This window comes from Cryptococcus depauperatus, chromosome 2 (genome assembly GCF_001720195.1).
Source record: "Cryptococcus depauperatus CBS 7841 chromosome 2, complete sequence".
Taxonomy (NCBI): Eukaryota; Fungi; Basidiomycota; class Tremellomycetes; order Tremellales; family Cryptococcaceae; genus Cryptococcus; species Cryptococcus depauperatus.
In genome coordinates, this window is record NC_089469.1 from 1611277 (window position 1) to 1625001 (window position 13725).

At 44.0% G+C, this 13725-nt stretch overlaps 8 protein-coding genes across 8 annotated transcripts; 4 read left to right on the top strand and 4 right to left on the bottom strand.

Annotated features, from left to right (window-relative positions):
- Positions 1-415: 415 nt before the first annotated feature.
- Positions 416-2362, bottom strand: L203_101919 (uncharacterized protein; the record flags this gene model as incomplete). The annotated part of the gene is made up of 8 exons (XM_066211350.1): positions 416-530; positions 591-847; positions 894-1128; positions 1174-1321; positions 1368-1386; positions 1437-1552; positions 1604-1671; positions 1725-2362. The coding sequence occupies 8 exons, from the start codon at positions 2360-2362 to the stop codon at positions 416-418; spliced, it is 1596 nt and encodes a 531-aa protein (XP_066067447.1).
- A 147-nt stretch (positions 2363-2509) lies between these two features.
- On the top strand, positions 2510-3525 carry L203_101920 (uncharacterized protein; the record flags this gene model as incomplete). Its single annotated transcript, XM_066211351.1, has 4 exons — positions 2510-2947; positions 3000-3107; positions 3159-3179; positions 3229-3525. 4 exons carry the CDS (start codon positions 2510-2512, stop codon positions 3523-3525), a joined length of 864 nt encoding a protein of 287 aa, XP_066067448.1.
- A 1242-nt stretch (positions 3526-4767) lies between these two features.
- L203_101921 (uncharacterized protein) lies at positions 4768-5084 on the bottom strand (the record flags this gene model as incomplete). The annotated part of the gene is made up of 3 exons (XM_066211352.1): positions 4768-4894; positions 4951-5017; positions 5063-5084. The coding sequence occupies 3 exons, from the start codon at positions 5082-5084 to the stop codon at positions 4768-4770; spliced, it is 216 nt and encodes a 71-aa protein (XP_066067449.1).
- Positions 5085-5260: 176 nt separating this feature from the next.
- L203_101922 (uncharacterized protein) lies at positions 5261-6461 on the top strand (the record flags this gene model as incomplete). Its single annotated transcript, XM_066211353.1, has 7 exons — positions 5261-5391; positions 5447-5626; positions 5678-5770; positions 5819-6040; positions 6090-6220; positions 6272-6398; positions 6449-6461. The coding sequence occupies 7 exons, from the start codon at positions 5261-5263 to the stop codon at positions 6459-6461; spliced, it is 897 nt and encodes a 298-aa protein (XP_066067450.1).
- Positions 6462-6757: 296 nt separating this feature from the next.
- L203_101923 (uncharacterized protein) lies at positions 6758-7524 on the bottom strand (the record flags this gene model as incomplete). The annotated part of the gene is made up of 3 exons (XM_066211354.1): positions 6758-7127; positions 7177-7301; positions 7351-7524. 3 exons carry the CDS (start codon positions 7522-7524, stop codon positions 6758-6760), a joined length of 669 nt encoding a protein of 222 aa, XP_066067451.1.
- A 640-nt stretch (positions 7525-8164) lies between these two features.
- L203_101924 (uncharacterized protein) lies at positions 8165-9989 on the top strand (the record flags this gene model as incomplete). The annotated part of the gene is made up of 7 exons (XM_066211355.1): positions 8165-8392; positions 8446-8570; positions 8624-8758; positions 8803-8892; positions 8943-9315; positions 9374-9484; positions 9537-9989. 7 exons carry the CDS (start codon positions 8165-8167, stop codon positions 9987-9989), a joined length of 1515 nt encoding a protein of 504 aa, XP_066067452.1.
- A 253-nt stretch (positions 9990-10242) lies between these two features.
- On the bottom strand, positions 10243-11606 carry L203_101925 (uncharacterized protein; the record flags this gene model as incomplete). Its single annotated transcript, XM_066211356.1, has 5 exons — positions 10243-10351; positions 10416-10646; positions 10694-10706; positions 10768-11257; positions 11310-11606. 5 exons carry the CDS (start codon positions 11604-11606, stop codon positions 10243-10245), a joined length of 1140 nt encoding a protein of 379 aa, XP_066067453.1.
- A 207-nt stretch (positions 11607-11813) lies between these two features.
- On the top strand, positions 11814-13633 carry L203_101926 (uncharacterized protein; the record flags this gene model as incomplete). Its single annotated transcript, XM_066211357.1, has 7 exons — positions 11814-11922; positions 11975-12153; positions 12206-12301; positions 12354-12617; positions 12673-13143; positions 13204-13540; positions 13593-13633. 7 exons carry the CDS (start codon positions 11814-11816, stop codon positions 13631-13633), a joined length of 1497 nt encoding a protein of 498 aa, XP_066067454.1.
- Between the last annotated feature and the right edge of the window lie 92 nt (positions 13634-13725).

Sequence of the window (13725 nt, forward strand, 5' to 3'; positions counted from 1 at the left end):
CTACCAAATGCTAACAAGGTTGTATTTTTGGATATTAGTACATCAATTATTTGCTAGATTCAAAAACGTAGACTGACTTGCTAACAAGAAAGCATGATTTAGTTCTTTCCCAGATATAGGTAAGAGGGAGCTTACCCAAGACAGACCATCAATACACTGATCTTCTCTGGTTCTTGAGGCATTTTATTATTATTTGGTTGGTTGTTTCTTAAATATTGATGAAGAAGAAAGAAAGAGAAATCAAAGATACAAAAGTTGGTACAAATCACAATTCTAGGCACACAACTGGCATTCAAAGAACTTTTCAATCTGCAGCCCGCCTACATGGTCTTGTCACAGTGAGGTATATTGTAGTAGAACGATACAATAAATGCATGGTTAGAGGATGCTCGTGTTGAGTAAGCTACAGATGTGTCTATTCTTGCCGTCTATTGACTATGAGCTTCTCATCAATCTCCTTGTCTGCAACTTGTTTCAATAGATTTAGTTGACTGGCCACGTCTTTCAGCGTGCTCAATACATGCTGGTTGCTGTGTGAAGCAACCGTTTAGTAAGTTCATATAAACACTAGTCTATGAAAGTGTACTCACCCCTCAACGAAATGATGCTCTCTATACACAATCTCTTGCTCTTGACAATATTCCTTGACCAACATACTAGCTGCACGAAGGTTGTGTCGAGGAAGCCTGGGAAACAAGTGATGAGTGACTTGAAGATTGAGGCCACCATGTATCCACTCGATGTTAGGGGAGCAGATTACGTCCATAGTTGTGCGCAATTGGCGAGAGGGAAAAGACTCTGCCGGACCGAGGTCTTCGGTGGAACAGGCAAAGTGAGAGAGCACAATCTGAACTGGTAAAATTTCCATCTTTCAGTAACAAATTGCGACATACCTGGACGTGGACGGGGCTTGCTAAAACATGACTGACCAAGAGATAGGCTAGCTTCATTTGCCAAGTAGGTAAATGGCGTAAGATGGAGAGGTAATAAGCCCAGAAAAAGCAGATTCCGGCAATCTCGTAAACCCAAAAAGCATCACGTTTTGGTTTGGGGCCGAATAAAAACAGGTAAGAGTTGCCATAGAGATTGAAGCGAGCGAGCGAGAGGATGATATAATAGAGCTTATGTCTAAAGATGGGTGAGAAGAGACATTATATGGAATACTAGTCTCACTGAAAAGGAATCGCAAATTTGGCAAAAGCGTCCAGTAACATGACTCGCTTATAATAGGTAGACCATAGACTGCTAAAGAATTTTTTCGAGATGGCGAAAAAGGGGATATGTTGGATGTCTGGATCATGTTCTGGGTGGTTGGTGACGACTGTAGCAATATTAGCCTTCGTAGAGTATGCGTAAATGCCACACACGATGGTGAATGTTGTGATTCTGGAAGGTTTGCATCAGCTTGTGATACGTTGTTCAAAACCTTGACTAACATCGCACCACCAATTACAACTTAGGCCGCCAATCCAGCTGGCGACAGTCATACCGATAACTCTATCCCACCACCAGTCACCAGTGATCTCGGTGTGTCCAGAGTCATGAACCACGACTTGGTCAAATATGAGCAACAAACATCGCTTTGCAAGCAAACTGAACCCACAAGCTAACTGATGAAATAAGAGACCAAGAAAAACTGCGGATCCCATCTGGCAGATCCATCCATCATTTCTGCAGAGTCAGCAAAAATCATAGATACCACCACCCACCTGATGTGCAAATACAAGGCCCCAAATACCAGTATGGCATATCGTACAAGGTCAGAGCCATACCCTGCAAGAGGTCCAGGGCGACCAAACAAGCCCGCTTCCGTTATTTTTTGCCTCAGCTCTTGGTACTTTAGTGACCTCTGATGCTCCCGTTCCATGTCCACCGTTGAAGCAAGCGGTTCCAATTGAGAGGGTTTAAGGGTAACAATAGCTGGGCTATTTGAAGACAGACTATGATTAGGGGCTGAGAGTACCGGTATTGATGATGGGTCGAATGATATTGATTTTTGAAGTATACCCTCTCCAAGGGTGACTGCACCTTCTCTAGCCCAATGACCCTTGACGCCATCAGGATGCTTAACCAGTCCGAGGGCAATAGGAGGAGTCAATGGAAGCCAGCCTCTACTATCTGTCTCCACCTTGCCCACAACAAACCTTTCCATTCTTTCCAATGCCGTTACTGAGTGATATGCCTCAATCTCGTTTGTTGCGTCTCGACCCACAAAATGTGAAAGAGCGAGTGCACCGCCAGGATGATAGGGTGCCCATGGAGTCACATTGATGACCTTGTTGCGATGTAAAATGAGCTGTTCCCCTTGAGATATTCTACTTGCAATCCTTGAGCGAGTTAATATTGGTTTTTCTATGTCCATTTTGTTAAAGATGAAGATTAAAAAGTAAAGAAAAAAGAAAGAAAAGACGCGTTAAATTGCTTTTCTTAAATAAAAAGAGTATTGTTTTATATATAGTTTATTTTTGTTTTTGTTTTACAACTCATTTCTCTTGACTTTTATTTCAACATGGTTACCGGCAAAAGAATAGCATCTCCAGAACCAAATGGGGATGGCAAGAAGCCACGTTCAGAGGTAGTCAGTCTGCATTCATGGCTACATCCACAGACACCTCCTCTTCTTTTATCCCATTCCCCACCACTCCACGAATCATCTTCCACTTTTCTCGCATTCACCCTGTCATTTGTCCCACCGTCTCATATAACATCAGAAGCGTCACTAGCAAAAGAAGCAAAGCGTATCGTAAGAGAACTTGATGTAGTCAGTCGTGTGGGGAAGGATATTATGGCATCTGGCGATGGCGCATTCCAACATGGTGAGGGGAGAGCGCCAGGAAGGGGATCGGGAATGGAAAGAGCCCGGGAGCCTGACCACAGAATGTGGGCGAGCAGAGCGTTATGCTTGAAAGATGGCAAGAATGGTACAGAGGGAGAGGACGCCTATAATGTGAGTAGGGTGTTGATGGTTCAGTGATCTTTGAGGTGCTGATTCTAAGTAGCTCGTAGAAAGCTTCGATGATAACGGAGAGAAGTTTGGAGGAGAGCGTATACTCAAAGTGTTGAGGGAAAAGAGTGCTGTTGATGTATTGTCAGTGTGTTGTCGTTGGGTGAGCTTCTTCATATCTCAACAAACCGTTGCTGAAGAATTGCGATGGTAGTATGGTGGCGACCTAATTGGTGTAAGTTTGTATTTGGATCTGCTAGGATGACCTGTAATGATTTGTTCAGCCTATACGCTTCCAACACATCGCTACTACCGTACAGACGTCTTTTGACTCTCTTTTGCATAAAGCACAGCTCCAGGATTTACGCCAAATATTGGAAGGGCTTGACGATGAAATCGCTTCATTGCGTGCGGCTATATCCTCTTCTCAAACATCGTCCTCAAAGACGATGGATGGGGACAATCGGCAGAAGGGAAAATACGACACCATTGACGAAGTATCGAAACTACAACGTTTAGTCAACGCTAAAGAAAAAACTATGATCATGCTCACAAAGAAAAAGATTTCGGTGCAAGCATGATGTGCATACCCAAGAGCTTGGAAGTCTGTTATTAAGTGGGCTGAATGTCTTGTTCGCTTTGTGTTATTTTTCCTCAAGGTTATATTTCCAGCAACCGACTCCCATCCCTTTTTCGGCCTTGTGTCTCTCTGGACTTTGGTTTCATCCGTGAACTTTTCAAGCCATCACCATGGCGTCAAATATGAGCCCCTCAAGGTAATAGATGGCTGGATGACCATGACTTAGACCTCTCGATAGTACAAGAACTCGGCACCGAGGTCATTACTTTCCAAACAGTGAACGCAAATCTGGCTTCGTTGTCTTATTGGCCAGCTCTATGACCATTTACGTCGGTTCAAAAGGCATACATTCAAGGCGTAGAGATTACGGTGGATAGGCTAGTAGCCAAAATATTCTTTAGGATAAATCAATTGTAGCACAAAACAGATGATGGCTCGATGATGGAGGATGCCGTTTTATATGATTCTATAAGTAACGCTACTGTTGTATTTATTGAAAATTTGATAGAACTTCTTGCACATGCATAGAGGGAATCTTTATTGAAACCGGGGGCGAAAACATCCAATGTCTTGATCTTTGATAGATAAAAGACTCTTCTGGTCCTGACTTTCGCTTTGTGCCTCTAATAAACCATGAGTACATTTCCCAGTATTTGAGGAATTAACTGAAACGCCGTCAAGCTAATCCCTACCACCGACTTGGTTCTGTTATTCTTGACCCACCAAACCCTAAGTTTATGTCAAGAGGCTATATGTCACGAAAAGATGTCGTAGACAACTTCCAAATGTACATTGAATTGACGAGGATAATACGATCCTAATGGCTCCTTGGTTAATATGCAGAGTCATTAAAGTCAACAGCGTCTCACATCTTCCAAAACATACATCAGTTTATTCCGCAAGTTAATCTCTTAAAAAACTATACTCCCATACTGTACCTGCCATATCAGATATCAGTTGAGACCGTGACGCAACAGCAAGGATGGCCGTTGGAGTCGTCGATCATTCATCAACCAATGGATTCTGACAATCTGTTTGACAAAAATACAGGCTGGTGCAAATATTGTTTCGTGTTCACAAGTGCACAGAGACCTCCATAAATGCTGAAAAGAATTCTGAGACATTAGTTAAAGCCATAAGAAGATGGGTCTACAAATCAGTCAGTCGTAAAACATATTCTTCTTCTCGCAACACCCTTGCCATTAGCCCATTGTTGTGCCCCAATCTGCATTCCTTCGCAAGCTCATGCAAGCTTGCCTGATGATCCAGATACTATTCCCACTACACCCCGAGCTGTTCCTCTGAAATCTCTTCCTGAATTACGAGCCGCCAATAAAGATATGGCTAGGCATGCGCCAACAAATGCAGTACTGTTTCAACTTTTCAGTGTCAAGTACAAAGCATTGAAGGAAGAAAAGAAACATACAATTTGTAGAATGCCACTCGGGAAAGTTGGCGCTCTTCTTCAGATGTTCGGGAGGATGCAAAGATGGCTGAGATATATCAGAGCGAGCTTTTCCATTTTGTTCTTTGCCTACATCTTAAATTCGGAAGAGCCATGGTTGAAAGACATTGAAAACAAGTCAGAAAGTATGATGAATTTGGTTAAATCGCTCAAGACAAAGGTGGAGGCACGAAACCTCCACTTTTGGCAGTAGACATCTTTGTTTGTCTATCGTAATTTTGAGATTTGTTTTTACTTTTATAACTTGTATATCGCAAAATCAGCTATAGAAATGTTTAAAAAACGCCCAAGGCCAGCATCTGTACGAGACAAGACCAAGATGGAGGAGAGGGCGAGAGTGTGTGAGGATAAGGTTGCTTCTGGCTCTGAATCGCCATTAGAAACTACAAACGATGACACTGAGTATATCTATCTCTAGCACTGTCGTTCTGCCAATGCTAACAGTTTGCGCCCTTAGGAGAACTGTTAACGAGTTGATACTCTTGCGAAAACTCAGAAAAACACAAGCTCAACAAGGCATAGATTTGGAAAAGCTGAATCGTGGAGAAGATAAGAAGGGCAAATTAAAAAAAAAAGATAATGCAAAGGAAAAATATGGTCCGCAACCTGGAAGAGGTCCGAATAATGAAAAGGATGAGTGAGTGATGATATGGCGAATATCAAGGCCGGAGTAAGCTAACCAAGGTAGCGAGTTAGCAGACGACGCAGAGAGAGTCAAAAGACTGGTGAGGGTAAATAATTTTACCCAGCAAACCAATGCGCTTGATGTAGATAAACACATGTGTGTGGCGCTTTTGCTTCCGCTTATCAAGGCTAAAATCTCTTTCAGGATGGCTTACATTGAAACTGAACTCGCCAAGGGACGTGGCCAACATGCTACTGCTAATGCCTCTACATCTGAGCTAGATGTGTTTGACCCACAGACTGAGCTTTTTAAGATTACAGAAAAGTACCAGTTTGAGGCGATAAGAAAGAAGGCTGAGGATGATGGGAGCGTGACTAATAGCTTTGGCATGTTGACAAGTATACCAGAAGTAGATCTTGGGATGGAGTAAGTCTCAAGGTCATTAGCGCGAGATACACACTGATATGCATCAAAGTAACCGTCTGAAGAATATTGAAGAGACAGAGAAAGCGAAAAGAAATATGATGGAGCAGAGAAAGGCTGAAGTGGCGGCAGCGGAAGTAGCTGCCAGGGAACTTGAAGATCCGGGTTATGCAGCTGCAAGATGTGAGAATAATCATTCTCCGATTTTGAAAGGGCAATTGATTACTATTCCAGTCTACCGCCCCAACCAACGGTCTGCCTCGGATATTTATACTTATGAAGAGAAACGACATCCACCAGCAACGTCACATAGACCGGAAACAGCGACGGATGAAAAAGTTTACGAGAGGTTCAAAAAAAGGTCGATATATCCTCGTGCAGTTCACTCGATTGATGCTGATTACATTGTAGGATGAAGCGCTGATACACTCGAGATTATATTTCAATGCCACGGCGATGCATTGTGAAAGAAAGTATTGCATGCCGACGTGTACCTGAAACTAAATCTACGTGAATATTGTTCTTTTACTAAAGTGTATCCGTATCGTTTCATTATCTCAAAGCCAGAGCAGCTGACGGAAGCTTCTTGTAAAGCCACTACATCAATCATTCAGTTACTCATATGCTGACTGGTTCTGACCAGTCATAGGAGGAATATTCGAGGGAATCATCAAACTGCGCGGCGCTGACATAGTTCGCAGCAGAGAAGGCTGCAGACTGTTAGAAGTCTGACTGATCGGGGGCACGCTGCTTCTCATATGCCTTCCGCGTAGGAATGGTGTTGAACGGCGTAATAAAGAGTGAAATTGGGGAATCTGATGACGTTGAAAGCGATGATGCTGGAGTCGGAGCCTCTTGTACTGAAGCCGATGGTTCCAAAGATGAAGCGTCAGATACTGTCATTACCTCGGCCAACGTGGACAAAATAGTCAGCGACGAGGTGGCCGAAACAGACTCCGTCCCAGACTCAGTCATAGAGACAACAACTTCTGTGACGTTGTTCATCTCGGGCCCGCAAGCACTAGCAGCTTTCACAACAAGATTTTGGATGTAAGTTCTTTCTTTGACAGAATCGGAGACCTGGAAAACACTGAGACCGCTAGGATTAGCTGCGCAAACCACGTCTGGACAAAACTCACAGCGAGCTGCCTGCCATCTCATTGACCACCCAGTCATACCACATGTTGGTGATGTTGTCGTAACGCTGGGTCCATTTCACACCAGTGTAATAGCCCCCTAGGCCAATCTGTAGGCTGTAGGGAGACTGCCCGAGGTCAGTCTTCACTTGACATCTCTCTCTGCAAGAGCCTTACCGCGTCGAACTCTGTATCGGTCCAACTGATATTCACATGCTGGTTCTGGCATAAGGTCCCACCGACGCTGACCGTCATGTTGTTGATGGGTGCGCCTGAGCGAAGGCGAAGAGGTGCTGCAGCAGCCAAGCTACTGGCCAAGCCGAGAGAGGAGAGAAAGTTGCTGACGAGCATTATATCGTACCTTGAAGTATAGGACCTGCCTAGGAAAATAAGTAAGTATTAAGGAGCGTATAGGAATATAATAGCTGAATGTGTATGTGTAGATTTAAAAGGGTATTTTTTAACTGCTGTGCAAGTATTTCAAAGTGTGGAAACTGGGTGCGTAAGTCAAAAACATCTATCCTTTCCGTTGTGAGACAATGGTCAATAACACTTCTTTTAGTTCCGTTGTTGATTGATTAATAAGAGTAATCAGAATGCATTAGAAGTAGTTTGTAATGCATTATGAATTGATTAGATTTTTACCATCTTATGACTGATACATTACAATTCTTCAAATAGAAGATTACAACTTTGGATTATTGACAAGTCGAGTCCGTGGTGCCTTAAAAGATTATCACTCACGTTTCGGAAATATTTCCTTTTTTTTAAATATACATTTCCATCTCATATTTATTTTCTCTTTTCTTTTTAATTTTCGAAAAAAAAAAAGTCACAGTTGGCCATATAGTTGCTCAAATTGCCTTGGTTATACTCTACTTGGAGTAGAAGAGTATTACCCAGTTCTCGCAATCATTCTGGACTCGGCTTGCAGTTGAAATTTTATTGGGCTTCATAGTTTATGCCTATTCACCGTCGAATCTTCAACAACATGGCAAGCTGTGTTCCGCCGTCCGACCATTCATCCCATCCGCAATCTCTTGATGCTTCTACAGCCACCTTAGCTGTCTCGGAATGTACTCCTTTGATTAAGAATCATTCGGTAAAAGCCCTTCGCAGTTCCGCTGATTCTCATGGAGAGGAAGACTGCAGTGAAGAGGAAATAGCAGGCGAGGAAGTTGTAGCTTTCGAACCCGGTCAAGCAACGTTTTGGCAGACTGTGAGAGATATTCTGAATGGTCTTGTGATGGAGCGCTGAGATGAATCATGTAGCTCCTCAACATCCTAGGCGACTTGGTCGGTACAGGTATCTTGGCCTGTCCCATTGCGATCGCCCATTGCGGATGGATCCTCGGCCCTCTTTTTTTGTGTGTTATATCTGCTGTCACGCTATGGACGTAAGTGTTTATTTACAAGCGCCTGATGTTATCAAAGATTTGACCGCTCCTAGCCTAAAGATTCTGGTTCGGATTATTGAAAAAGACCGTTCGTTGCGAAACTTTGCAGACGTTGCCCGTTACGGTCTTGGCGATAGGACAGAGAGATGGGTTTCTGCCCTGTTCATAAGCGAATGTTGCATTTGGCTGTGAGTAAAACACGATTCGATGTATACATCCCTGACGTTTGAAGCATCACTGTGATTGTTCTGTTTTCGGATTCCTTCCAGGTCGTTTTACCAATCCTGACAAGCAACCAGTGGAAGGTTGTTGGCCTCTCAATGTGCGTTTGGTCTAAGAGAACCACCATACAATTTATGACTTGATGCGCAGTATTGTTCCCCTCAATTTTATCCCTCTTCGTTTCCTCTCTTGGACTTCCGGGTTAGGCATCTTTTGCACCTGGATCTTGGTCGTGATACTTGTCATCACTGGGCTTGTCACACCTAAATCACCAGGCTCCATCTGGGATTCTGCGCCTACTGACCTTTGGCCTACTCATGGGTGGATCAAATTCGGTCTTTCGTTTGGCCTATTGTTATCTGGATTTGGTGGCCATTTCTTGGTGCCAAATTTAATCAGGGACATGAAGCACCCCGAACAGGCCAACCGAGTTTGTGAAGTCGGTTACGGTATCTGTATTGTTGTCTACTTTCTTTTCAGCGTTTTTGGCTACTTGATGTTTGGAAGGAATGTTTCGGACGAGGTAAGCAATACTGTACTCTTCTTGATCAATTCAACTGTGATTGATATAGTCGAGCTAGGTCAGTAGGGATTTGGCCCAGTTGAAGACGTTTTCGCCTTTTATGTCTCAAATTGCGCCTTGGACTGTTGCCATCATTCCTCTCACCAAATTACCTCTTGGCCTTCGACCTGTAAGTTGTTGGTTGTGCTCTTTTTTAAAGTGGAAATCTGACATGCAGATAGCTTACCGACATCATTTACAGCAAATTCAACTTGCAGCATACCTTGTTTGTCTCCAAAGCTTACCCTTATGCTCAAGTATGTCAACCTCGCCCTACCTCACCAAGTTCAACGTCTTCTTCCGATACACTTGAAGACGACCAACGTTTAGGCGTTCTCAGAAAAGCCGAATCTGCCCATCTACGTCGTGAAAAGCTCAAATCCGTGTTGCGGGCCTTGATCGTCATCGTCCTCCTTGGTCTGTTTGTTGTTGGGGCTCTCATCATTCCATCATTTGAGACTTTGATGAGTATTATGGGTGGGGGGATGAGTGTCATTACCTGTATCATTATCCCAATCACTGCAGGCGCTGGCGTGTGGGGCTGGAGATGGTACTCAGCGTTTGCATGTGGCTTGTCAGCTGTCATGTGCATCATTGGCGTAGTATGTGCGCTTCTCAACGATAGAAATGCTTGAATAGGCCGATTCAAGAACTATAGAATAGTAAACTACACATCAAGGAGTTAATTTATCTCGTTTCAGTCATCATGTCAAATTTTGACAAGGAATATTTCTGTATCGATTTCTCAAAATCTTTAATTAAACGCAACTAATATATTGTTGTAAAAACCCAAGTATATATTATTCATGTTATGCATATTGAGAACCATGGGCCGTGAAGGAATGCATATTAGATGTGTTGATACAGTATTCAGCTTCAAAAACCATGTTAAGGGCCAAGTTTAGAGATGTCGGCAGACTTGGCTTGGCCTTCTAGTATCATCTCTGCTAATACTTTGCCTGTACCCGGACCTTGGGTAATACCCCAGCAGCTGAACCTAACATATCAATTAGCTTAGTATGCCATCTCTCTCTTTGGATAATCCACGCATTTTCACTCACCCGGATCCTATGTAAACCCCTTTCACGTCTCTGACCTTTCCGATCAGAGGTCTTCCTCGGTCGGCAATGGGTAGATAGCACGCCTGCTCAGAGACAACTTCAGCGCCATTTTCGGGCAAAAAGATAGATGAGAGGGTGTGTGATTGTTTGTGGAGTTTGGCAATGGCTGTTTTTGAAGGGTTGATATCTGCAGCATTGTCGGGAAGCGGTTCATCGTCACCAGCTTCGCAACTATGGTTCGGATGAGTAGTGATATTTGGAGTTAACTCGATATTTACATATATGTGGTCCCTGCAATATTGCTTGTCAATCCAGCATCATTTCAGTCGGGTAGAAAGAATCTACAACCCACCATCTGGTCTTGCATAAACTTCAGGTACGCCTATGGATCCATCTTCCATCGTCATACTGGTAAATAAACAAGTAGCTGACAGCTTCTCTTTTGTTTTCAGAATGATACTGTGTGCGCGATGTCCCTGCACACCTAGACGTCCACCAACCTGCTCGCCTAGTAACTGCTCCGCCAGTCGACCAGTCCATGGCCCGGCGGCAAGAACAACAATGTCTGCCTCGATTTCTGTTTTTTCTCCTTCAGAGCTAACAACACCTACACTCTTTGGCCTGCCATCCTCAAGTTTCAACGATTCAGCTGTGGCATTGACAAGGGATGTTGAGGGCTGAGCGAGAAACTTTTCAGAGATAACGGTGGTAAACAACCCTGGGTGAATCTGGGCTGTGGTGTTATGCGAACCTAAAGCTCGATATGCATGTACACGACCTGGTGAAAGCCATGGAAGTGGCGATGGCTTTCTAGACTTGCGCGTAGAATCAAATTCTATCGACTTTACAGTTCGTCAGTCAATATGCTTTTTCTATTGCTTGAGCCAGGCTTACCAGAGTGTCTACTGTTCTATACCCCCAGTTTTCTTTACCGTTAAATTCCTTAGCAAGAGCAGCATGTAAGTCATAACTCATAGCACTGAGACTTGATGTAGCAGTACCATGCCAATCCTTTGCCAGAAATCCTCCGCTGAATCCGCTAGCTGCAGCTGCAATCTTTGTTCCTTCTACTATTGTGATATGGGTAGATGGTGACCTGAGAGGATGGGTAGAGAGAAAGTAGGCAGTTGATACGCCTGCGATACCTCCACCAATTATCAGAATGTTCTTCGGAGCCGATGTCGAAGTCATTATAATCAGTCAAGGCAAGATATTAAAGAGGATGAGAAAAGTAAATATTTGACCAATAATCTGATAAAAATGGACAACGAAAAGACGTCATTAAAAGCGGTGATCGCCGCCTTGAAACGACAGCGACACAATTATAGTGGTTTTGAATGAGTTGAGCTTTTACATTCTCAAGAACTATAACACAGCAGTTATCAGAATTTGAATACCATGTCGGCGCCATCAGGTATAAAGGTGCCAGACGCTCTAACGTCAGCTTTCTCTGCTGCTCTCGCCAACGCCGACAACATGCGTGCGCTCGTCTTCATCATTGAAAATGGTGAGTTCTGCGATGCTTTCTATGTCGTCGTATTGCTCATACCCAAGTCAAGAATCATTCAAACATCTCGCTAGCGTCGAACCAAAGGGATCCTTCACAGATGATATTTCATTGCTTCCTCCTACTTTGCCCAGTCAAAGAACCCCAGCTAGTTTTGCTTATAGGTTAGACAGCAAAGCTGCAGGAAAATGGGAGTGGATGATGGTGACTTTTGTACCAGACAATGCAAATGTAGGTCTGTTGTGTACTGTAGGCGTTTGCCAGAGCTTATCATTCGGTACAGGTTCGGGCCAAGATGTTACAGGCATCCTCTCGATCTGGTTTGATGAAAGCTCTAGGAGCCAACAATTTCAAGCACGACTGGTTTGCTACCACTGTTGTATGTTGACATCATTCTGTGGCTAAAATGAGTCTGGTGCTCAATTTTTCAGGCTGATCTGACACCTACTGCGCTCACTGCTCATCTTAATCACCTCTCTTCTCCTCCACCTCTGAGCGCGTCTGAAGCAGCTTTGGCTGAAGTGCGCGAAGCAGAAGCTATCGAAGCTAAACGTGCTGCTCTGGACCCGGAAACTCAAGCTCGAAGGCAACGAGCAGTTGTTGGTCTTGGCGGAAAGATAAAGATGGCAGAAAACGTGATTGAGGCACTGAAGACAGTTGCTCAAAGAAGTGGTGATGGTTGGATTGTCGTTCTGGTGAGGGATACACCGCAAACTCAGTGGGCTGTAGCTTTGGACTAATAGGTATTAGGAAATCCCTTCCAACGACACAAGCTCTATCGTTCTTTTAAAGTCAGAAACTTGTGCTCCATCCCAGCTCACTTCGCAACTTCCTCCTAGCTCACCTTGTTACGTTTTCTACTCTTACCCCACTCCTCCATCGAATGACAATGGTCTCCAATCTTTGCCAACTGCCCATGCGGCACCGCGCAATACCTTTCAAGGCAGTCAGGGTGGCGTTCGAGTAGTTACTGCTTCGTCTGCACCCGCACTTGAAGGTGAGACAGAAAGTGATGAAAAGGTCGAGGAACCAGAGTCTTTTCAAGTGCCTGTTGGTCATGTTCAAGAGGCCAAAGATGAAGCACCAAGCAAGGGAAGGGTAATTTTTATTTACAGTTGCCCCTCCAAGAGTCCTGTCAAATTTAGGATGATATATTCTACGAACGTTCGAGGTGTGCAGCAGGACGCAGCCGACAGAGCAGGCTTAGAAATAACAGCAAAGGCACGTTTTACTTTTATTTTTTGGAGGATGTCCTTAATGACGATTCCTTGCGTGTAACAGCTCGAAACTTCCGATCCCTCTGAATTGACCGCGTCCCATCTTGAATCCTCTCTTCCCTCTTCAAAATCGACCCGCTCTACTTCCCTGCCTACTTCTACTTCGTCAACCTTTTCCAAGCCTTTGTTTGGCGCCCCAACTATGTTTGGTCAACCTCGCCCAGTACCGGTCCGTTCGGCCACTCAAGTACCTTTGCCTCCTTCTGAGCCTTCAACACCTTCTGTTGAAGACCATAAAGTTGAAGGGAATAGCAAGGAAAACATTAGGAAAGCGTTTGATGCTTTTGGACCTAGGGTTGGAGCAGGTGGTGGAGGAGGTTTTGCTAGACCTAGACCTGCAGGTAGGCGGTGACTGTGGTGGACCTTTTTGAAAGCAAATTGGTTATCTGGTAGATGCATTATACTCCTATCCTGAGAACGGTCTACAAATCTAGAGAATTTTGCTTGTACATTTAAAGGATGCTAGCATAGTTTTATTCAAGAACTTGTAGATTGAAAATTAGTTGACAAAAACGCCACGTCATGC